This window comes from Rattus norvegicus, chromosome 3 (genome assembly GCF_036323735.1).
Source record: "Rattus norvegicus strain BN/NHsdMcwi chromosome 3, GRCr8, whole genome shotgun sequence".
In the NCBI taxonomy this organism is placed as follows: domain Eukaryota; kingdom Metazoa; phylum Chordata; class Mammalia; order Rodentia; family Muridae; genus Rattus; species Rattus norvegicus.
This window is the reverse complement of record NC_086021.1, coordinates 188,088,453-188,112,035: the sequence shown is the minus strand read 5'-3', so window position 1 is coordinate 188,112,035 and position 23,583 is coordinate 188,088,453. Positions and strand designations below refer to the sequence as shown.

Here is a 23,583-nt window from a genome sequence, read left to right as displayed (position 1 = left end):
GTTTCCAGTGAGTAGCTTTATTTATTGTGACATATGGTACAGTGTAGTTCCTTGAATAAATACTGGGCATCAAAGATTATACTAACTTGCAATAGAAAGCAGGTGAAGCAGACATTAAGTTCCTTGCCTTCATCACACTGTAGCCAGTACTAATCTGAAGGGTTAGAAGATCGCTTTATTGGTAGTCTGTCATAGGCTTTATATAAATGTGTAAACAAGTCTCTTGAGTGTTTTTATCTCATGGAATTGTACAAAACTCTTCAATAACACCAATCCTCCCAGATGCTGGGTTTAAAGTCTCCATCCCTAAGGTCTGTGTCTGAGGTATGCTGTCACAGATGAATGGGCTGCCATAAATCCTGAAGATGGGACAGTGACAGTGGCGCCAATAGATGCTCTTGGGGCCAAGCAGCAGGCCAGGAAGGACTAGCTGACTGTAGCCAGCCACTGTCCATTCCTGTCCATAGCCATCACACTGCTCATCCCTGCTGCCTGCTGGAGTGCTCTGTCATTTCCTACTTTAGTTCTTGCTTATGAGCTCCGAGGACCTGACTTTTCCCCACCTCCCCCTAACACAGCTCCTTGGCAGGCTGAGGTGTCGCAAATCCCCGGGGTTCCTTGAGCACCAGCAGCTCCAGGAAGGCCAGGATCACCAGGAAGGCCAGGCTCACCATGAGCACCATCTCGACCATCTTTGCTGATGCCAGGCACACCTTGAGGCCCTAGAAACCAGGAGAGTGCAGTTAGAGGCCACGAGAGCCATTCCCAATCTACTGGAAGATTCTCTCTAGTAGCTTACTTTTGATCCCTGCAAGAGGTCAGAGATGAAGAGCTCAGGCACTGAGCCCAAAAGAACGGGAAAGCCAGGTGGCGGCTGGGCAGAAGGTGGGCAGGTACAGCTGAGGCCAGGCTAGTCCCAAAGCACATGTGTCGTGGAGACATGGTATACTCTGATCTCAGAAGGGTGCATGTCAAGAGCATATTAGGAGGGGCTGGAGAGACAGATGGCTTAGCAGTTAAAGGCACTGCCGCTCTTCCTGAGGTCCTGAGTTCAATTCCCATCACCCACATGGTAACTGTGGTATCGTGTAACTCTCATGGAATCCAATGGCCTTTTCTGGTGGAAGGCTGTACGTGTAGACAAAAACACCCACATACATAAAATATATAAGCAAATCTTTTTTTTTTAAGAGCGTATTTGTTGTTGGCAGGCAGCCTAGGAAGAAGGGAAGAAGAGTTTTACCTAGGAGTAGTGGGCCACAGCTATTCAACATGAGATGCCCCCAAATATGGGGACACATCTGGGAGTGGCAGCTTAAAGGTAGTATTTAAGGCCACACAGGTTAAAAAAAAAAAAAGCCACACAGGTAGACACGTAGCCCGGAATTGCCAACAGGACAGTCAGGAGAGCATATAAACAGGCAGGGGTGCCTCAAAGTTGTGCCTCAGGGAGAGAGGACCTCATGAACGGGGGGTACTACACCTCACAGAGGAAGAGGGGTGCACCTTGTGAACCAAGGAGAGTCACCCAAGCACATCTGGCCGGAGCCTGGCTACAGGAACCTAAAAGAGGAGCGCTCCCTGGGATACACAGGGGCAGATGAGATCCCTCAGTGGGCCATCCTAGCTCAGCCTCCTCAGGGCCACCACACCTGGCCCAGAGTATTCAGGTTTTACATCAAGACATTGAAACATGGCCATCAGGATGACTCAGCAGGTAGAAGCATTTGCTCCAGTCTGGTAACTCGAATTTAATGTCCAGGACCCACGTAAAATTAGAAGAGAACTGACTCCACAAAGTTGCCCTCTAATCCCTACGTTAGTTCTGTGGTACGTGTACATGCATCCGTGTGTGCACGCAGGCACACAGATAGGCTCACATACGTACCAAGTAAAAATAAAAATCATTCCAGCTCCGGAAAAAAAAATAAAAATAAAATAAAAATAAAAATCATTCAATGTATATGTGTTCAGTTAAGAGAAAGGTAATTTTCTGGGACAGTGTATTTAGTAGGCTGCAACCGAACCAAATCTACTTAGCTAAAGTTAGATACAGAAAAATTATTTTTACAAACGAGATTATAGAAGCAGTTCCTAACCAGGTCCTTAATGCTTTGCCAAATGGAAAACATTTCCAGCCCTTCCCCAGAACCATGTGCCGACAGTGCCTACCTCGGTAGCCCTGGTCCCCAGCAGGTCCATCCAACCCTACACCTATTGCTCCCTTGTCTCCTCTGTCACCCTGGCTTCCTGCAATGAGGAAAGAACAGGCAGGTTAGAGCAGATGGCCGCCCACAGCGCTGGCATTTCCCATCTCATTTCCACAGAGCTTGCTGCTCTTGTAAGCATTTCCTGAAGTGAGGCTGTTCACCAAAATGCAGCTTAGTGGAAGTCTGACCAGAGTTAGCCCGCCTACATCCCCAACACATTAGCCGATACCACCCTGACCTCCAAAATCACTGGTGGAATTTTAGTATTGTTGAAACTATTTATGCCTCTGAAACAATCACATTACATGGTATACATGTTTTCAAGATGAGTTTGGACCCATGGCTTATCAAAGAATGCTTTATTATTATTTTTTTTTTTAGATAAAACTCTCAGTCTGTGGTCCAGGCCTGTAGCTCATTATGCAGCTCATGCTGACTTCCAACTCAGTGATCCTCCTGCCTCAGTCCTTCAAGTGCTGGGATCACATCGTGGGCTACAGTGTTTTTAAATATCCCCTAAGTGTTTAATTCCATCACCTGTGTTTTGGTCTAGTTATGGTTACAAGGGTCTGGGGCTACTGCTCCATGATAAAGCACCCGTCTAGTATGCATGAGGCCCCATCTTAAATTCCAGCACCTTAAGAACAGCAAAGGCAAAAAGCTAACAACCTCCAGTGAGACACAGCTGGGGTGGTTTTCTGGCATCTCTGAGTTCTAGGACAGCAGCACATGCAGGTGTGGTCGTGGTTCGAGTCTTAAGGCGGTTGCTACTTTGTTGCTACTGTTTTCTGCTGCTGTTAGGAGTGGTGCTATTGCCTGGAGAGGCTGCCCCAGTGTGTGAGCTTTAATGCCTGACAGCTCAATGGTTCCGTGGGGTGGGTCTCAATTCTACACTGTGCTTCCAAGGGGATCTTGGTACAGCAGTGACCATACTGCTTGGTGTTTGAAAAGGTCTAATTTACACATCCATTCTCCACAGTGGGCTCTCGGCATCCTGATACACACTTGAAAACAAAGGCCCCAGCGCCTCACACAGACTGGACAGTGAGTGTGAGTGTGGCAATGCCCACCTTCAAACAGAAAGCAGGCTTGCATGGCCATCCCAGCCGGCTCCCTGGATCCTTAGTCCCGACCATGGCCTTTACTGTCACACTGGTTTCCTCGGAGGATCTATACCAGCACATGAGGCTCTAAGTTTTATTTTTAGCCTACAAGGATTCAAATGCCCATTTGGAAATCCTACACATTTTTCGAAATGGCAGTCACTCACATGACACCAGATGGCACAGGTTGCCTACGGAGGCCATACTCTGGAGGAGTGGCAGAGAAAACAGTCATTGGAAAGTAGACTTGGGACAGACACTACACTGAGACAAGATGAATTCTCCAGTTTGCTCTCTAGTGTTGAAATTCCTTAATCTCTAAGGATTTTAAAAACGGGTGAAAATGATGTGCAAATTATACCAAGCCCATTTGCATACCAGAGTTTTTAAGTTTAACCTTGAAGAGGATGAGGGACTCAGAGAATCACTTCCCATACAGATTTTTTTTCCCTTAAAGCTGCTTTTGGGAAGCAGGAAGCTATTGGCTAATCCATCCGAACAGGGTGGAATCAGGGGCTTCAACCTTGTCTCTGGGGCAACATGAAGCTTGAGAAGTTGCATGAATTCCAACAGGCTTTGGAAAAGGTTGGTGCCCATCGGTTCACCCAGTAGGCCATCACAACCCCCAGGTTGTGTCTGATGGATGCCCCAGCGGTCTTTCAGCAGACTGTCCACAGCTTGCACCAGTAGCTATGACATCAGCAGATAAGAAACAAGAACCAAAAAAAAAAAAAAAAAAAAAAGAAAAAAGAAACAAGGTCTGACCTGTCTCTGATTCACATCATCCCAAGTACAGCTTAATTAGTTGTTTTCGCCGTTTGCACCTGACATTGTCATGTCCCACTGAACTTCATTAAATTCTGGGCTCCAGGGTAAAAGTGGATTGCTATTACTTATTGCTTACAACCCAGACAAATTTCGTTCTGGTGGTATTTGAGAAAAACACATTAAAGGTTCTGTGCTTCCCATGGGATGGTAAGAAATTACCTGTGCTGGCCCCAAAAGCACAAAGGCCCAGCCCTCTCCCTGAATGTGTCCTGGAGTGTGTGTGGTATAACCAGATTGTTGACTGTGTCGTTGTAGCATTTCTAGGGAGCCATGTGGACTTCGGTGTTGCTCTCGGGTCTTATGACCATGAGGTGAATCAAAGGCAGAAATGGTTATCTCTCATTCAGGTGACATTGAACCTGACTGTTCCTTGAATTCTCTCTTCCCTGGACCTCAGGAGGAAGGTATCTCAGCATGAAAGGGCAGGGCTGTGCTGTTCAGTGCTACAGAAAACTAGGATTTCCTCATGTGCCTGAGACACACTGCCATCATAACAGCATGACCATGTCTTGCTTGAGTCAACTACTTACCTCTTGGTCCAGGATCTCCTAGTTCCCCAGTGGGACCACGGTATCCAGGAGGACCCCGAGCGCCAGGGTGGCCAATGGAGCCTGGGGGGCCTGGAGGGCCTGGGGGGCCAGCTGGACCAGGCCTGCCAATGGAGCCTGGTGCTAAGGGCTTCCTCAGGTGTGCAGCCAGCTGTGCAATTTGCTCTTTTGGAAAACAGAGTGCCAAGCACATAACATACTTCAGAGAGGATTACCAAAACATCTTCATGCAAAGTATAATACAGCCAGCCCTCTGTCAGAAGGGGATTTTCACTTACTGACCAAAGACAATTGTTTTATCTGTTCTAGATTATCCCAGGGGAGACGGGAGGGCCCCTTCTCTTAGACTACCTCTCATGCTGGATTGAGAAGTTCAAAGCCACTCAGGGGAAGTGTCCCTCCCAGCCAAAGGGCACAGTGGTTTCTTCCTTGTAATTGTTTGTTTGTTTGTTTGTTTGTTTGTTTGTTTTTTGAGACAGGGTTTCTCTGTGTAGCCCTGGATGTCCTGGAACTCTGTGGACCAGGCAGGCTCCCAATTCAGGGATCTGCCTGCCTCTGCCTTTCAAGTGCTGGGATTAAAGGCATGCACCACCACCACCCGGTTTCTTTCTTGTAATTGTTGCCCTCAGTAGTTAGTTGGGGCTCCTCTGAGTACCCTCATTGTGTCAGACACTGGGAGGAGGGTAGTCCTCCTTGAGGCCAGAGGACAGGTAAGGTAGGGAGAACAGAAAGGGCAGAGCTGTGTGAGGGGTAGAGTATGCACAGGACACTCACCACTGATCATCCCCCCACACAGCTCCCTGATGCGTTGTTCACTGGCTTCCTTGCCCTGAAATTCACCCAGGTTCATCAGCAGGTGGGGCAGTGCACCAGTAACCCTGACTTACCCAGCACCTCACTCCCCAAACCAACGACAGTTCACAAGAAACAAAAAACAAAACAAAATGAAACCATGATCTAAACCCAGCACAAGTCCAAAACCCACAACACGAGAGAAAGAAAAAGCAACGAACCGGAACTCCAGGTTTCCCCGTGATGCCTGGGACACCCTGCACGCCTTGGAAGCCCAGTGGACCTGGGGGACCAGGCACACCCTGGACCCCACTGGTACCATTGGGGCCCTGGATGCCTTTGGGGCCCAGTTCCCCTCGGCTGCCGGACTGCAGAAAAACAAGAGGAAGCAGGTCAGAGTGAGTCCTCCAGGCCTGGACCTCAGGAATGAGTGGCCACCACATATCAGTATCTGGGATGTACTCACCTCTCCTTTTTGTCCAACGGGGCCATTAGGACCCTGTGAAGAGGAGGTGCATACATCAACTATGGGGTGTGGAAGAAGCGCTAAAGGCTGACCTAGCTCATGATCAGTGGAGGACAGCACTCGTGTGCCTCACACAGGAACACACCACCAAGGGTGTCTTTCCCTCTTGCCTACCAATGCAGTTTTCACCCTCTTTGCCCTGAAGTTTGACTTCAGTGGCTGCATGGGACTTGCTCATATGCCTGAACATCTCACTTCCAGTCTCTTCGCTGTGGCGTTATAAATGCTGAGTTGAACACCTCTGCCCTGAGACTCTGTGCCTTTCCCTAGCTGGGGGCCTCATTTCGATCAGGCCCAAGTGTGTAGATTGATTGGGCCCAGCTATTGGCCCTGCTCGATAGGTACTGTGAGCTATCCACAGCTGAAGCAGGAAAGGGTAGATGGTGAAGTCCCCACCTGGCTCACCATTGTGGTAACTGACACCACATAGATGTTTGTAGCTGGCAGGGGCTCTGTCCCACACAGACACTGACTAAGCAATCCATCAGTTTAAGGGTGATCAGGTGGGGCTCATTCTAAGGCTCTGTCAAGAATTTGCCAAGATAAAGACTGATCAACTGGGATTATTTGCATTAAAGGCATAAAAGGTTTACAGTGGCCAATGGTTGCTACCTAAAAGCAAGATCTCTGGAGCTAGGCTAGCTCAGTGTTGCTTGGACAAAAAGGAAACCCATCACTACAGAGCTGAAATTCCTGGTCACCTTGAAGCCAGAAAGGGCTTCCCATCGGAGACTCAAGGTTGCCTTCAGGAGAGCTGAGAGTGGGACTCAGTCAGGGTTCTGTTTTATAATGGGCCTAAGTTCCAGTGGGGTTTTCTCTGCTTAAACCTCAGCAGTAGCTATTTCAAGCAAGGTGACTTTCCTAGGCAGACTGTGACCAGGTCCCCAGAGATTCCTATCCCTCAGCAGGGAACCACCCTGCCTGTGTCTCCTGGACCCCACTCTGTCCTACCACAAAATGGGATGACAAGACCTGGGCATGTGGTGGGTGGTAGTCATGGCTTACCTGTCATCCTCGGACACCTCATATGGGAGAGTTACCACCCGAACTGACCAGGTGGCTCTCAGTTCGCACTAAGGGGCTCAGCCATACTCACCAGCTCTCCTTTGTCCCCTGGAAGACCATCAGAACCCGCGATGCCCTGGGGACGACACACTAATGTCACCAATAGCTCCTCCCTCACCTGAGGTCACTTGTCTATTACTGATCCTAAGACTGAGGCCAGAGTCCAGGCCAAGATCCTGTACTAGATGGAGCTCCCAGAGCAACACAAGAACCCCAGAGCCGGGGTTGGGGATTTAGCTCAGTGGTAGAGCGCTTGCCTAGGAAGCGCAAGGCCCTGGGTTTGGTCCCCAGCTCCGAAAAAAAGAACCAAAAAAAAAAAAAAAAAAAAAAAAAAAAAGAACCCCAGAGCCACCGTCCAAGAGGACCACAAAACTGAAGTCACTTATTTGCACTGTGAGGTGTTCCCGCTAGTAGCACCTTGGTGGCCCTGGATCACTCAGAGAGGAGGAAGCAGTGGCTGTGAGGATGGACGGCAGCCACTGTAGTCCACACTCTGAGCTGTTTCAGGAAGGAAAGGGCTTCAGAGAGAAGCCACACGGCTCTCTAACCTGCTTTTACAACATAAGTCTTAGAGCCCAGACTTCACCCCTTTAACAAAGTCAGTTTCCTCAATCAGCGACAGCTTTTTTTCACCCGGGCTATACAGTGATCATCTGGACAACTACTTGTAGAGAGAACCTCTTGTAAGCATCACCTGTCAATAAAAAAGCCAATGGCCAATGAGTTGAGGCAGGAAGTAGGAGGTGGAACAACTCTGGGGAGAGAGGATTCTGGGAAATAAGAGTGTAAAAGGGAGACTGAGGAGATGGGGGTGTTAGTGTGTGTAAACCAGCAGGTGGTTCGACTCAGGACAGAATACAGAGACAACAGAGAGAGATTGGAAGGAGATGCTGGGGAGAAGCAGGCCGGGACTGAAGAGAGGTAGCGAGGAAAGTGGTAGACATAGAATAGTTTGAATGGGTTAAATAAGTTATGCACTAGCCAGGGAAGGAGCCGCCAAAGCTTGTTGCGAACACGTTTAATAATAACTAGTCTCAAGAGTCATTATTGTTGGGAACTAAAAGAGGATTAATTTTTATTTTTATAACTTGTACCCAGTAAAGCAGCTGACTTTGCCTCTGCTGACACCCAGGGCTGTGCCAAGCAGGGGTGGAGGGAAAACGGGCAAAATGGGGGGGAAGTAAGAGATGAAAAAGCCTCTCAAGAGTTTTAAAAGTAAACCCACAGCCAGCTGGTCTAGAGCTGACCTGACCACGCGCTGGATTCTCACCTGGTCTCCCTTAGGACCTGTGGCACCTCCTGGACCCTAGGCAGAGAGGAGGTTCTAGATTAGAGGAACCCTGGGAATCCCCTTGTGTGGGGGGAGGTCACGGCCCTACACGGCAGAGGCAGGAGTCCCACCTACAGTAGGTATAGAAATTCCTCCTGTAACACGGGGCTTAGGAACAGCACCCCAGCCCCAGTTGCCAAACCCAAGTCCATAGATAACAGCATTATACAGCCATCCATGCCCCACCGGTCCTTCAAGGGTCAGCTTTCCCCGGACAGCAGCTGCCTATCACTCAGTGGACAGTGAATTCTTTAAATCAGCTACTGCAGTCTGCGATTTGTGTATCTCTCTCTCTCTCTCTCTCTCTCTCTCTCTCTCTCTCTCTCTCTCTCTCTCTCCACACACACACAAACACACACACACACACACACACAAGGGAGAGAGAGAGAGAGAGAGAGAGAGAGAGAGAGAGAGAGAGAGAGAGAGAGAGAGAGCGCTACTCGCTGCTCTTGTAGAGAACCCAGGCTTGGTTCCCAGCATTGCATCAGACGGCTCGCATCTGACTGACATCCTTGGGCTCTTATATGTGTATGGTACACATACATCCATGCAGGCAAGCATCATGTACATGAGATTAAAATAAATAAATCTCTTTTTAAAAGAGAATTAAGTGTGGAAGCAAAGGCAAGAGCTACCCAACGAAGAAAAAGCCAGTAAAGTGTCTCCTCTCTGCTGGGGCTTGGACAGACATCACTGTTACTACCAATCTTTTCCCTCCACTAGCTTAGAGCCCTCAGAGCTATTGGCAAATTCCCTAACCCCTGGAATTTCCTGACTAGAGACTAATAAAGCACCCACTGTCCCTGCTGTGTGGCACTGGTTTCTGTGGTTCCCTGTGTCTGTAGAGGTGCCCTAGAGCCTCCAATGGTTGCATCCACGCCTTTGAAGAGTGCTCTGTCCTTGCCAAGTGGGAATCAAGAAAGCAATCACATAGCCTCTAAAGAGCTGATATATGGTCCAGGCCCCAGACCAGACCCCCAGACTCCTCCCAGGGGACCCTAGGCCTTATCTACTAACCAGTGAGGACCTGAGTAAGCCACAACTCCCCTGGGCCCTGTCCCTGAAGAACGCCAATGCCACTGGCTGCTGTAGGACCATCAGCAAAGGGTCTTGGAAAGTTACATGTTTGAAACACTGGGGTCATTCAGGTCTGAGCTCACATCCAACAGCAGCCTAGGACCTAGAGCCTCAAGTGTCCACTTCTTCCCTTGCCCCAGTGACTGGTTCTTCCAGGCCTGCATGCAGGGCTTGTGATAGGGTAGTAAGAATCCTAGATCCCGGGCTGGAGAGATTGCTCAGCGGTTAAGAGCACTGACTGCTCTTCCCGAGGTCCTGAGTTCAAATCCCAGCAACCACATGGTGGCTCACAACCATCTGTAATGAGATCCGATGCCCTCTTCTGGTGTGTCTGAAAGACAGCTACAGTGTACTTATATATAATAAATAAATAAAACATTAAAAAAAAAATCCTAGATCCCTTCTTGCCCAAGAAGAAGACCAAGAGAATGAAGAAGAAAAGAGTCAAGGGCACCTGTCCACAGAGTTCCCTGTCCTTCAGGGAGTTCCTGGAGGCTCTAGGAGTCTTAGTAACCCAGGAAGCCCAGCTGTGCCTCCATGGGAGGTGGGGAGGCTAAGTGGACAGTGAACAGGGTGCTCCCACTCCTGCCACCCATGTGGGAAGTCGTGGGCTTCTGCTAGCTTGGGTCATATAGACTGGTTAGAGCAGGGAGGCACAAGGACCCTTACCCGGTCACCCACATCTCCCCGTAGGCCTTGGGGGCCTGGAAGGCCAGGGTCTCCTATGCTGCCTTTTTGGCCCTGTGAATTGGACAAGATTCCAGTTAGTCAAGCACCCAGAAGAATCCAACCAGGGTCACTCTTTCCCCAGCCAACCAGGGCTCAATGGCTCAAACCTTACTCCAACTTTACCTACCTGGAAGCCACGAATGCCAGGAGCCCCAGGAGGACCTTGTGGGCCGAGGGCCCCCTAAAAGACCAAGGTATGAGTAGATATTGTGAGATACAGGGAGTTTCTGGAGGCTCTAAGAGTCTTTGTAACCCAGGAAGCCCAGCTGTGCCTCCGTGGGAGGTGGGGAGGCTAAGTTGACAGTGAACAAGTTTTGAGCCATCTCTCTAAGTTGTTAGGTTTGGAGGTACAAGCACAGACGTGTTCTGGGACAGTTAAGTGCGGGAAACGGATCTCAGGGCTTACATAGTCTATGCCCAATTTGTCAGGCTAGCTAGGTGTCAGGTACTGATGCCCAGTGCCTTCCACAGGCCCTTAGAGAAGGTTAACTCCACAGGTTAGAGTACAAGAGTTATAGTACAATTTCCATCTATACTTGCCAAGGGTCTCAGCCGCATGGTAGCGTACAGAATCTGAGGCTAGGGTAGCTTAGCATGGCACCATTATTCCAGAGGGTGAGGGATAAAGAAGGCCAGATTCACCCATCTCCTACCATTCCCAGGCATTGGGGAAATTGGCCCATTTATATACCCCAAAGTGCTACTACCCCTTCCTGCCCATGAACTCTTTCTCTGTGACCTTCCCAAGGGGCTGTGTCCTCCCACTCACCACTGAGCCCCTGTGACCAGCCTCGCCACGCTCCCCCGGAACACCAACGTCTCCCTGTAAGGAAAGGAAAGGTGAGGTCAGGACCAGCAAGGTCTCTGTGTACATATGGAGAGAGCAGAGTCCCTACGTACACATACAGAAGGGGTTAGAGTGTACACATACACGCAGAAGGAAGGAGGGAGTTCCTGTGTATGCAATGTGAGAAGGAACAGGTCCCCAGCACACATAGGCAAAGCAGAGTCTCCATATACAACAGGGAAAGGGCAGGCTCCCTGTCTACACATAGGGAGGGAGCAAGGTAGCCCTACTCATATGTAGAGAGGGGAGTTTTTCCGTGGACACACACCAGAGGGGTAGAGTCCTTGTGTCCACACACGGGAGGAGGAGAGGGAGGGGCAAGATCCTCCGATGTACACAGTGAAGGGTTGTGGATACTCACAGGAATACCTGGTTCTCCAGAGGGGCCAGCCTCGCCCAGCTCCCCAGTTCTACCCTATACAAGTGAAGAGACAATGAGTACTATGTCCCCTCTGTCCCCCACACAGCACTGAATGCTGTGCCTCCTCTCTGGGGCAAAGCGGCCACTTACCACTTCTCCCTTCTCGCCTTTGGACCCTGCTCGTCCAGGGAGCCCCTGCCAGAGCAGGAATCGGGGGTTAGGGTCAAGACAGGGCCTGGTCAGGTTCAGAGTTAAAGTCAAGGTAACAATCTGGGTCAAGGCTGGAGTTTCGGTTAGGGATAGTGCTAGGGTTAGGGTCAGGGCTGGGACCCAGGATCAGAGCCAAGGCTGCTGAGCTCACAGAGGGCGTGCGTGTAGAGAATGTTGACAGTGCAGCTGCTTAGTGTCCACATGGGCAGTGTGCATAGGCTGGGCAGAGTGCTCCCAAAGGGTAAAGCTGACCCCAGGGGTGAAGCTGACTCTCACAGTCTCCCCAGCTTGATGAGAGGCCCTGGGAGCACTCCCAGGCAGCATCCTCGGGGTGAACCCATAACGTCCAGGAGGAACGCAGGCTCATTTCCACGTGTCCCACAGGTGGGAGTACAGATATACTAAAGTAGGCCTCTGACTTCTAGCACCAGGGTTGTGCTAGATCCCAGTGAATCTATTCCTAGGACAAATGCAGAAGCTGACCCCAGAGCAACTAACCTGCCTAGCTTGGGCACTCACCGGCAGCCCATTGGGGCCTTTTTCTCCTGGGGCACCAGTGCGACCAGCCTCTCCCTGCAAGGATAGTGAATACGGTATAAGGATAAATGATGCTGGGGCCTTGGGAAGCTGAACTCCTCCACCTCCTCCCGGCAAGCATCCAGCCAGGTACCGACCTTCTCACCGTCAAGTCCCGGCACACCGTCCTTGCCATCCTTGCCTGGCATGCCCTGAGGACAAGGGACAATGTTAGGCCCTTCAGACAGAGAAACGCCTTGTCCCCCCGAGAATCCCCTTCCTTACCCTCTAAATTAAAAATGTCTCTTGAGTTCCTGACAGTGGCTGTGTTTTCCTGGCTAGGGGGCTGTATGCCACTCTTAGAGACCTTGCAAGGGAGTGTGTGGACAGGGTGCTCAGGACCCTCATCTGTGTGTGCTGGCCCGACCTGTCACCCTGTCTTCTCAGGGGTCAGATAAGCCTGATCTTAGGGAGATAGATGATTGCTGCTATGGGATGGTGTACAGGCTGCTGGCAGCTGTTAGGTGCTATTGTGTAGTTTTCTGGAAATGTCTGGGCTGCTGGAGGTATTGGAAGCTGCTGGGGAGGCCCTGGGCTCCTGGGGCTGCTAGAGTAGTCAGTGGACACTGTTGGGGAGAACTGGAGTAGTGGTGGGCACTGGGGCTGCTAGGTGCTGGCTGCTATGGGTTTCTGGGAGCTCCTGGGAGTGCTGGGGGTGGGGATGTGCTAGTGCTTCTGGGAGCTGAAGAACCACAGGGGTTTGAATGGCAAGGAGGTATTTGAAGGTTAGACTGTATACGACACAGGCACTTTCGAGTAGGGTCTGAGACCTATCGTAGGTCACACACTTGTGAAGCAGGGCCCCGTGAATGGGAAGGACTGTGAAAAGAGAACCCAAGGAGGATAGGTACAAATGGCTGTAGCTCAGCCAAGAGGAGTAGCAATGCTGGGGGCAGTTTGTTTGGCCATAAACTGGACCCCACATATGTCCGAGATACTCACTGGTTCTCCGCCTGGCCCAGCCACTCCAGGGATTCCTTTGGGACCAGGCCTGCCCTAAAGGAAACATGGGACAGAAGCAGCTATAGTTGAGACCCCAAGGGACATCCCATCCTGCCTCACCATGTCCCCACAGGCTCAGCCACATGGGCCCAGCTTTTGGTACATCAGGTATACTGTGCTTCCCCTGGGGAAAGCGTCATGGCTCATCCCAACCCAGAGCTAGGTTCCATCACCAGGGCCTGTTGAGGACCCTACTCATGGGGCAATCTTATGAGTTGTGGTCACTGTGGCACTGCTCAGCCACTGGTCTTGGGTGGGGAAGAAGAGGTTTGGAGGCTGCATGTTTGGCGATAGCCACTTCTGTTCAGGAGAAACCTGGGTGAGTGTCTACTTAGCTCCTGTCCCCGTGCCTCACTGCAGAGCCTCCGTCTGTAGCAGGGCAGTTTGAGACAGTGAGGTGCAGAAAAGAAACGTCTGCCTAGCACCCAGGGCTGGACTAGAGTTAGGATTTGAGCTCAGTGGCCCATTCCCCAGCCTCTGCTCAGAGCTCTTCACTGCTGGCTGCTCAGGAGAGGCCCAAAGTCTTCCAGATAAGCTTTGGGTGTTTTGGGGGGACAGGGAGAGGGCCTTCATGCCCCTAGCAGGGACCTCTAAGTATCCTCCACCCCCAGCTACAGAAGTTAGATCAGCCTCTTCATAGAAAAGTCCAGAGAACCAAGCTCCCTCTCACTTACCAGGTCACCCTTAGGGCCACGGAACCCTTCTGGTCCCCTATCACCCCTGTCACCCTAAAAAATAACAGGGGGGGGGGATAGGGACAGGGTTAACAACACAGAGAAGTCAGGGTCTTGACTGAAGCCCCTCCAGGTCTTGACTGAAGCCCCTCCAGGTTGTGCCTGGCTTAGCTCTCTAGACCTGGTCACAGGCAGTCCCCTGCTGTAGAAGGTCACATGGGACAGTGACGTGCCACCAGGCCAGATGCCCCATGCCCATGCTCCAGCTGTCTGTCACCAGCATGCCACATTGTCCTGTGCTACTTCTTGTGTGCCCTGGACCTCATGGATATACCACCCCTTGCTACGTTCCAAGTCCCCCATGTATCTATGGGCAGCTCATCCTGGGACAGAGTAGGGGCAGCCCAGTGGGACAAAGGGTGGCATGTATGTGAACCAGCAACAGATGGTAAAGTGGAGGGGTCAGAGGGTCTGGGCTGGTGCGAAGTCCACCTTCCAGCCTAGACAGATGATACATACCGCTTTCCCAGGTGCTCCTGGGATCCCTGGGGGGCCCCGAAACCCAATGGGACCCTGTAAAGAAGAGAAGGCATATGAAGTCCTCTCACAGGAGGAGATATCCAGAGGGAGGCTCCAGCACAGCCTCGAGTTCCCAGCCAGGAAGAGCTCTGATGCTGGCTGCTGAGGCTTTTTTATCCTGAGCCTGAGCAGAGTCAGGGTTTGAACCATTCCAGGTACCCAGTGACCCGGGTCTGGCCTAGGAAGACCTACAGTCCCCCATGGAGCCACCAGCACTTACCCGGTCCCCAGGGGGTCCAAGTGGCCCTGGAAGTCCTTGCAATCCTCTTGGGCCCTGAGGGGATAGAATCAGAGTTACAGGGGCCAGACAACACATTTACCTAAACAGCCACCATAAGTCTTGTCTCTGAGTCTCCCATCAAAGGGGCCCCCACCTCACCACCCTGATCCCTCCCTAGCCTCACCTGTAGCCCCACAGTGCCTGGGATTCCTGGAGGTCCAGGGGGGCCAGGATTACCCTACAACAGAGAAAGCAGTAGTCAGACAATTCACCCTAGTTCTAGCATCTTCTACTGCCCACTGGTCCCTCCCGTAAGCCTGAGCCATGATAGGCATGCCTCCTACTTCAGAGCTGAGTCATGGAGGCTGAATGAGGTAGGGGTACTTGCCTATAGCTGTAAAAAGGCTACATAAATCATGGTGACCTCACCACTCCCTGGGCAGGAAAAGGGGTCTCAGTTCAAGCAAGCCCCTCCCACCCGAGTCTTCTGAGCATCTCGTCCTGGTCAAGTGGGGAAGTGCCCACTCTACATCCAGCAGTCTGTTCTCTGACATCAGAAGGGTATCCCAGATCTCTTCCCAACATGCAGTAAGGACAGGCAGGGGCCTTCTAGGACAGTGGCCGCTAGTTGAGAGTGGCAGAGACTTCCATGAACACTTTAGGCACAGAGCCAAGTGTCCTCGGGGACCCTCAGGGTCCCAGGAGTTTCCACACGAGGTCAGATAGCAGAGAGAGGAATTTGTTTACATGAAAAGTTCCAGGTCACCCAGGGCCCCACTGAGGAAATACCAGCAGCAGGTACCTACCCAGAACAAGTACATGAGGTTCTAGGCCTTTCCCCTAGCCACCGTCCCTACCATGGTCAGTTAACCACACCCGGACAGTGTTTTTACCTTCTCACCATCTTTGCCGACTTCTCCTTGTTCCCCTTTGTAGCCAGTAGGCCCCTGAAAACAAACACAGAAATCACAGTCCCCAGACCCAAGCACCACCTCCCCATCTGTTTATGCAGAATCAAGATCTGATGCAGCCTGTCAGTGAGAACAGCAGCATGTCATTCAGAGTCCAAGGCCAGGAACTAGACAGGGAAACTGAGGCCCAAGAGGGTTTGTGACTATGCTTCCCAAGGGCCCTATTTGTTATCTGTCTCTGTCTCCTCCGATCTCTTAGGCCAGGCCTAGCCTGGTCACAGCAGCTTCTAGTGTGTTACCGAGGTAGAGAAGAAGGGACAAGTCGATGGTCAATTCTGTCCCCCACTAACAATACTGAGTCTAGGCTCAAACTCTGTAAAAGCTCTAACTGCATAGCCTATGGGGACCCAACGGCCTCTGTCAGTGGAGACCATGCTCAGTCTATCTCACACAGCCGCCCACTCACCTTGAACCCCGGCATTCCTGGGGGCCCTGGAGGGCCTGGAGGGCAGATGGCAGGACACTGTGAAAAAGCAGAAGGATCAGACCCTTCCAAGACAAATGAGGCGGGGTTGGGGATTTAGCTCAGTGGTAGAGCGCTTGCCTAGCAAGCGCAAGGCCCTGGGTTCGGTCCCCAGCTCCAAAAAAAAAAAAAAAAAAAAAAAGAAAAAGAAAAAAAAGAAAAGAAAAGAAAAAAAAAAAAGACAAATGAGGCAGGTTCCCATGAGAGACCAGCAGCAGGGAGTAGGGGAACTGTGAGGGACCATCCCTCTGGTGATGGAGACAAGCCTACACAGGGCCCCATTCAGTGCTGGGCATGAGGTGAGGTGACCGTGAAGAGCTGGCAGGCAGCCAGGCATCTAGTCACCTTCCTGCACAGCACAGACTTCTCTACAGACAGCCTCAGCCTCAAGGCAGCTATTTTCATCCTGGCTTTGGGCTCCACAAAGGGGCCTTCATCTTGCGACCACCAGGCACCCGGTGGCTGTTAGGAGGAATGCCACGTGAACTCAACCAATGGGGCTAATCTCTGGTTCATTCGGTAGCATATCCCACACCACACGCCGCCAGGAAACGGATGGAGATTTCTAGCTCGCTTCACACTGAACTGGCCAGGTCGAGTCTGGGTGCACAGTGGAACTATTGACTTCTACCCAGCAGCCCATCCCAGAGGCTTGACCTTGGCCTCCTTTAGAAGAGCCCTGCTTTCCCCTTCTAGAGCAAATGCCAGGGATGCTGAGGAAGGGTGAAGAGCGGTGGACAGATGACCATCGGTGTTAAATGATACTGCATTCAGACGAGGATGAAACCAGACACAAACTCCCTCTCCAGAACTAGAAACTTCCTGCAACAGACTAGGCCTGTTAGTCACCTAGCACAGTGGCTACTAACTACCTACTGAGGGTAGCTAAGAGGTGGGTCTGCAGGAAACAGGGTTGCCACCTGAGGGAAGTGTGCTGTCTCGGTGTCACCTCCCTGTGTCTAGCAGCTTTGTAAGGGACAATACAGATGTAGGCAGTGAGCAAGGAAGATGAGGCCAGGCTCAGAGCTCCCGCTCAGGCCTTCTTGCTGAGCAAGCATGTCCCTCTAGGAATAGAAATGCTGTCTTGGAAGACACCCCCCCCAACACACACACACACACACACACACACACACACTCCTCCACCCCTGCCAAGCATCCCATAAGCCCTCCGTAATCACCACAAATGCATACCTGCAGATCAGTAGCACCTTCAGGGAGGACTCCAGGGTTTCCCTTCAACAGACAGAGAGATAGCTGGTGTGTATCCACCCTTCCACACCCTGTCCTTGACTTTAATCTAACAGGGGACTTGAAATCCTCAATCTTTTCTCCCCAGTGGCCAGTGCAAGGCACTGCTGACCTTGGGGCGAGGTGACCTTGCTACAGCAGTTCCTGTATCCCACCTGCTTCTGGGGAATGGCACAGAACCTGGGCAGGGACTAGGGTAGGGCCCAGCCCAGTTAGTCTAGGATGCCTGATAGGGTCCCCTCCAGTACTTACAGGAGGTCCAGGAGGTCCTGGGGGGCCAGGCAGGCCTGGAAGTCCAGAGGGTCCCTACAGAGGATTCATGAGTCAGAATAGAGTCTGCCCCACTGAGTGAGGTCACCGGCTTCCCCCAAAATGGAGGACACTGTAGCTCCCTTTAATCCTCTCTGGATGAAGCCATGCAGGTATCTGTCTGTCTGCCACCCTGAGTCATGGGTGGCTCTCTGCCTGGGCTTCTGTCAGTGCCCACCAAGACAGGAGGGTTGGTGGGCAGAGGGAGCAGTGAGGAGAGAGTGCACAGGAGGAAGGAAGGGACAGGGAGAAGGTAACTAGGAGGAGGAACAGGGAGCCTCTGGTTAAGTGTGGTATGGAGACTACACGCACCCATGCAATGGTGGTACAAGGAGTAGTCACTCACCGGGGGGCCACGTAGACCAATCCCACCTGGGAGGCCACTCACTCCTGCCTCTCCCTGGAGGAGGTAAAAGAGAGGGAGATGGGCAACCTGTGACCCTGAACAAGGGAATCCCACCAGTGCCATCTGCCCTTTGAAAAGCCAGGACTCTATGTGAAGTAGTCAGGATGAGCCCTAAGAAGACCACTCCCCATGATCTAGGATATCCCAGAGAAAATGGGCTTCAGTGAGAGCTTCTCTGGGAATGTACACGCTTGGGAGGGGCCAGAGGGTAGTAAATACTCACAGGAGGTCCAGGGAGGCCTTTGCCCTGCAAAGCCAAGAATGAGGTCAGAACTTAGGTGGGGCAGGTAGGATAGGGGTCCAAAGAAAGTAAGGTACCTGATTGAGGAGAACCACCCCCCATGACCACAGAGGTCATAGCCTAGATAAAACTCCAGGAGCCCAGGCCAAAGCCTAGGCCATAGGAGAGGCTTCAAGGAACCTCAGGGATGCCACACCACAATAAAAACCCCACGGGGAGGAGAGAATGGTACTTACTCCAAGTCCTGGTGGCCCTGGAGGTCCTAGACTTCCCTGAAAAGGAAAACAAGGGTCAGGGTACACAGGGAAGACACTCCGGCCTTTGCTTGCATTTTCTTTCCTTTGGAGCCTAAGTCATAACTCTGTCAAGGTGGGGGGATCAGGGAGAGAACAGAAGCCATGTGAAGTTCTGTTGTCCTAGAAACCTCTGTGAGTGTGGAGGAAAAGCATGGGCCAAGAAAGTTGCTAGTGGGTGGGCAGAGTCAACAGGAGGGGCGAGACACAAAGGTGAGCGTGAGTCACACAGTTAGGGACCCTAGCCTGCCTTCCCGGAAGCTATGTCAACACCAGCCTGCAAAGGTTCCTCAGAATCCAGGCCTCGGTTTATGTGAGACAACTACCGGCTTGGTAGACAGGTTTGAAACGATTGGCTTACCAAGAAGCGGGTACACGCTGGTCCTTATACTGTAGTCACAGTATCCCCCAGACAGCCTGGGACCTGCCCGTCCCAAGTAGCAGTCCAACCGGTCACCAGCTTGCTGTTTTCATTCAGGTGTTCCACACATCTTAGTCCCCATGCTAGCTCTGTCCTTGTGCCCCGCCCACCCCTCTTGCTCTCTGGGTCTCTGGGGGTTCTCGGTGCTCCTGAGGTGAAGGAGAATGGTGGACACAGCCCTGCCCTCAGGAACTCTGGGGAGAGAGAGCCAGTTCGCTAGGGAATGGGGGATTTAGTGAAGATGGCTGGACTCAGGGATGTAAAGTGGCTCCTTCTGTGCTGAGAGGAGGGACACCTGTGCTCCCATCAGTGCCACACAGCTCCGCCTGCTCTGAGTGCTAAGATCACACTGACCAGGTGTAGCTGTGAGGTTTCTGGTGAGGAGGACCCAGGGGCTGTGCACTCAGCATCCCCCCATGCCCCGTTGAAACGGAGCAATGGGACAGGGCCCAGCAAGTACAACCATGGACACCATCCACAGAACGTCTACCCTGACAGCCTTGTGAGCCACCTGGGAACCCAATCCCTGGACCACAGCCACTGGAACTGAGACACTTACCCGTTCTCCCGGGGCACCTTTGGGTCCTGCGGGTCCATCTCTCCCTGTCAGACCCTGGAGAGGAAGGCAGAGGGCGGGCTCAAGAAGCCACCAAATGAGCCTCACATGCCGTGCCACAGGAAGAATGAGCCACAGGCTCTTTCTTAACTATGACCCCAGAGGCACAGACCAGTACACACGGTACACCCAAAGCTCTGGGAGGGGGGCCGGCATGTGGAAAATATACTACCAAGCCCCATTATGACTAAACATAGGTCCCGCAGCTCAGTCCTAAGTCCTGCTGGCCAGTACCAGAGCCAGGGCCTTGAGGACACCGCTGTCCATCAAAGCATCAGGGGCTCAGAGGGACACCGGTGTGGCCAGCATGGGGCAGGAAGCCTGACAATGGGCCCTTGTTCTTGGATCGGCAAGAGCTGATGGGACTGCAGGCTACAGGAAACTGGTTCTGTCTCAGCCAGGAGCTGGCAGAGTCTGGGATAAAGGCCAAGGACCCCCGTTGGGAACGACTGCAACTTCTGTCAAGACAAGGTTTCCTGCCTGAATAAACCCAGCTGCAGAATGGCAGCTTGAATGCCTGACCCTTGGCTGGGCTGGGACAGGGGTGAGGTGAGGCAGGGATGCAGACGGAGGGTGCACTCACATCTACACCAGGCAGTCCTGGCAGTCCTGCCTCTCCCGGCTTCCCCGGCTTCCCTGAGGTCCCTTTGGGTCCCTGGGTGGGAGGAAAGGACAGAGTTATGCAACAGGTACCCGGCTCTAAGCTTTAGCCTCCAACAGGGAAGATAAGTCCTTTCCATGTTGGGTATCAGCCAAACTTGGATGGCTCCTCACCCTGCTACTCTGCTGGAACCCTGGAAGACTGCCCCAGTCCCACTGCATCAACTGGATCTTCACCAAACAGATCCCGCATTCCCAGCAAAAGACCAACAGGGTTACTGCTCAGGAACATCAATGGATCAGGGTCTTTAGCCAAGGTGAGGGGCCCACACAGGCACAGTGGGGAGACACTATAGAGCTCTACTGTCTCTCCCTGGGTCATCTGAACACTGGCACAAAGAGCTTCTAGTCAGACTGAGCAGAGTCCTGTAGGCTCCCCTCCTCCCCCTCCCTACCCTCCTACTTCTAGGCTCTGCCCTCAGGCCTCTCTCCTAGGGCAACACAGGCAGAAAAGGGCATCAGGGACCTTTTGTTTTCTGCGTCCACCCCTCCCCGTTCCAATCAGGGACACTTACTGGAGGGCCAGGCAGACCTGGAGGGCCAGCTTCTCCCTGCAGAAATGGAAGTGAGCACTTATAAGCTCTGAAAACAGGAAACCCATCCTAGAGCTTGGCCGCTGTGAGGTCCCCAGAACCTCTCATCTATACCTGGGGACCTCTCCTCTGCAAGCTAACCAGGGATGGAGTGAGCTAGAAATCAGCCCAGCCACGCAGCATTTGGGCACCATCTAGGAGCACAGTGGCACAGTAGCCTCCAAGAAACACTCCATATGGTCCCCCTGTACGGACCTAAGTAAGAGCTTTATGGAGTGGCAGTGCCTAGCTGAGCAGCCTCCTGACTCCATTTGTTGGGGAAATGGCACTTCCTCACCTATTCTTCAGAAAGGTGTCCCTCCAGCTCTATCCTCCATGGACACTTGCTGGTGAGTGACCTCATATGAGGCTTTAAGAGCCTCAGAGCCTGAGTGCTCAACTCCAACAGAGAGGGTAAGGTCCCGGGCCACCCAAGTCTAACATGGTGACCCAGGAGGGGTGTGAGGGAGCCTGTGGCCATTACAGCTGAGCTAGGTTCTGGGACTCTTGAGAGTCTGAGAAGAGCTCAGGGCATTCTTAGTGCAGCTTCTTTCCCATAGCCCTCTATGGAGTCCCTAGGGAACACATGAGTGACTAGAGACTGGCCTCCCTGGAGAAGGTCCCATGAGAAGAAGCCTTCCACTCCAAATGATGGGACCAGGTGTGGTGGAGCTGCAAGACTTCAGTTACCTTTCCAAACTGTTTAGACCATCTCTGGATGGATGGTATACCCCAAAGACATCTCAGGACAAGCTGGATCCCACTCCCACCAAAACTGGCTCTATTCTCAGTCCCAGCAAGACCCACAGGTCTCCAGAGTAACACGTCACACACCCCCGAAATACAGGAGCACATTTGTCTCAGGGCCCAAGTTTCTAGCTCAAGGATCACCCTGTCATCTGTACCCCAGGATCTGCCCCAAAAAGGAACGAGGTCCTTTTAGTTCCACTAGGGTACCCTGTGCCACTCTAACTCTCAAGGGAAGGGCTTCAGTTTGTGGTCACAAGGTCAGGAGTCTCAGGGCACCTTCTCCATTCCTCTCCCAACTCACATCGATGCCATCCTTGCCGGGTTTTCCAGGAGGCCCTTGGGGACCAGGGGGGCCTCGAGGTCCCACTTTCTGAAATGGAGATAAATTATTAGATAGGCCTCTTTCCCAACATGTCAGCCCTCCTGTCCCAACTTCCCTAGCCCAAGAAACTCTGGGGCCTGTGACAGTGGCTCATGACCCTCCTCCCTGCCTGCCTTAAAAAACCCCAAAGTTTCCTGCGCTGGAGCCTGGCGCCTAGGCAGTTTATCCTCGTTCGAGCCAGGAGTGGCTGTGCTGCGGGCCCCGCAGGGAGTCTCCAGGAACAAAGGCAACATTGTGTGTTCTGAGCGTGGTGGCAGTGGTGGCAGCGCTTGGCAGCGGCCTGACCCGGTTGGGTGAAGACAAGTGGAAGCCCAGGATCATGGCTGACATGTCCTGGTGTCCGTGGGGCTCAGCTGCATCACCAGAACTCGTCAACTGGAGCGAGGCGACGAAGAGGCTGCCACAGATGTCCTCGAGGGTCCTTAGCGGCCGGACTCAAGGGTTGGCCCAAGGGGCTTGAGTTGTCTGTCCCAGGCTGCACGGTTCGACGTCCGGCCCTATCCCCGACCCCATAAGCACCCGCGGGCCCGCGCTCACCTGCGCGGAGGTGGCCGTCAGGAGCTGCCCCAGCAGCAGCAGGGCTAGGGCAGGCGCTCCGGTCATGGCTGGCAGGCGCTCTGAGCCGCGGGCGCAGAGCAGCGGGCAGCAGGGTGGGGAGAGGGGCTGGGGGCGGCGCGAGGCCGAGTGCCCCGCCCTGCCCCGCCCCACCCGCGCACAAGCCCCTCATTCAGCCGGGCCCACCTGAGCCGGCCGGGGCGCCGCGTGGGCTGGAAAGAAAAAAACCCAGCAACATTTTTCTGGACCTCCTCTTGAGTTAAAATTATCCCAGGACCGCCGGTTACACACGCACCTTTCAGCGCACAAGAAAGAGTCTTTTCTCTCCCACTCCTCTCCTGGAAGAACCTCCACAGTGAAGAACATCTTTTAAGAACTGCGAAGGGCACACCCAAGCTGCCTAAATCCCAGGAGGATCCCTGTGGGTAGATCTCCCTTTCCAAAGCCTACCATGACAAGAATTCTGTATAATAGTCCAGCACTTCTTGCTAGCCACCCCAGCCATTTCTTTAGAACTTGGCACCACGTTCTGGTTGCCTCTTTTCAGCCACCACTGGAAAGCCTCTTAAGCTTGCACCCTGTTTCCAGGAGGGAGGAAAGAACAGCCTGAAGATCAAGACTGCTGGAGGAGATAAGAGCCCAATGTTAAGACCTGGAAGCAGGCCTCCAGTAGTAGTAATCTCTCCGTTAACCCGCCTTCTTCAGATTATTTTACTAGGTTATGTGTATGAGTGTTTTGCCTGCATGTATGTGCATGCCTGGTGCCCAGAAGTCAGATAGTTAGGAGCCTCCAGGTGGATGCTGAGAATGGAGTATGGGTCCTTTACAGGAGTAACAAAGGCTCTTAACTGCTCATCTAACTACTAGCCCCTTCCCTTCAATCTTTCAAACACTGAAATCACCTGAGGCTGCAGGATCCCAGCCTACCTGACCTGTCTGCAAATCTGAGTCTCCATAACACTGCTCTGGGCTTACAGGACGTGGTAAAAGTTTTGTGTCTGCAGGTAGGGATTAACACA

The 23,583-nt window shown here is 52.4% G+C and overlaps 1 protein-coding gene across 2 annotated transcripts; it reads right to left on the bottom strand.

Moving 5' to 3' along the window:
- Window position 1: 1 nt before the first annotated feature.
- On the bottom strand, window positions 2-22,699 carry Col9a3 (collagen type IX alpha 3 chain). Of its 2 annotated transcripts, NM_001108611.3 has the most exons (32): window positions 22,547-22,626; window positions 21,929-21,997; window positions 20,821-20,856; window positions 20,229-20,300; window positions 19,589-19,642; window positions 18,552-18,587; window positions 18,298-18,321; window positions 18,015-18,068; window positions 17,612-17,665; window positions 17,303-17,344; window positions 16,055-16,111; window positions 15,571-15,624; window positions 14,862-14,915; window positions 14,678-14,731; window positions 14,398-14,451; window positions 13,879-13,932; window positions 13,145-13,198; window positions 12,301-12,354; window positions 12,146-12,199; window positions 11,567-11,611; window positions 11,417-11,470; window positions 10,978-11,031; window positions 10,336-10,389; window positions 10,149-10,220; window positions 8,343-8,378; window positions 7,104-7,148; window positions 5,948-5,980; window positions 5,703-5,849; window positions 5,464-5,518; window positions 4,672-4,854; window positions 2,173-2,250; window positions 2-722 (listed from the first exon to the last, which is right to left on the bottom strand). In NM_001108611.3, exons 1-32 carry the CDS (start codon window positions 22,610-22,612, stop codon window positions 532-534), a joined length of 2,043 nt encoding a protein of 680 aa, NP_001102081.2. In that variant the 5' UTR covers window positions 22,613-22,626; the 3' UTR covers window positions 2-531. The 2 variants fall into 2 exon arrangements, with proteins under 2 accessions (NP_001102081.2, XP_063140304.1); XM_063284234.1 differs by lacking the exons at window positions 2-722; window positions 2,173-2,250 and adding an exon at window positions 2,270-4,003 and having other exon boundaries at window positions 22,547-22,699.
- Between the last annotated feature and the right edge of the window lie 884 nt (window positions 22,700-23,583).

Bases quoted from the DNA above. Each gene is read 5' to 3' on its own strand.
- Col9a3 (NM_001108611.3), bottom strand. From the start codon at position 22,612: ATGACCGGAGCGCCTGCCCTAGCCCTGCTGCTGCTGGGGCAGCTCCTG. The intron at 11,612-12,145 runs GTGAGTGCCCAA...CTGCTCTGGCAG, and splicing joins AAGGCCCCAATGGGCTGCCG to GGGCTCCCTGGACGAGCAGG. The intron at 5,850-5,947 runs GTGAGTACATCC...GTTTTTCTGCAG, and splicing joins CCGTTGGACAAAAAGGAGAG to TCCGGCAGCCGAGGGGAACT.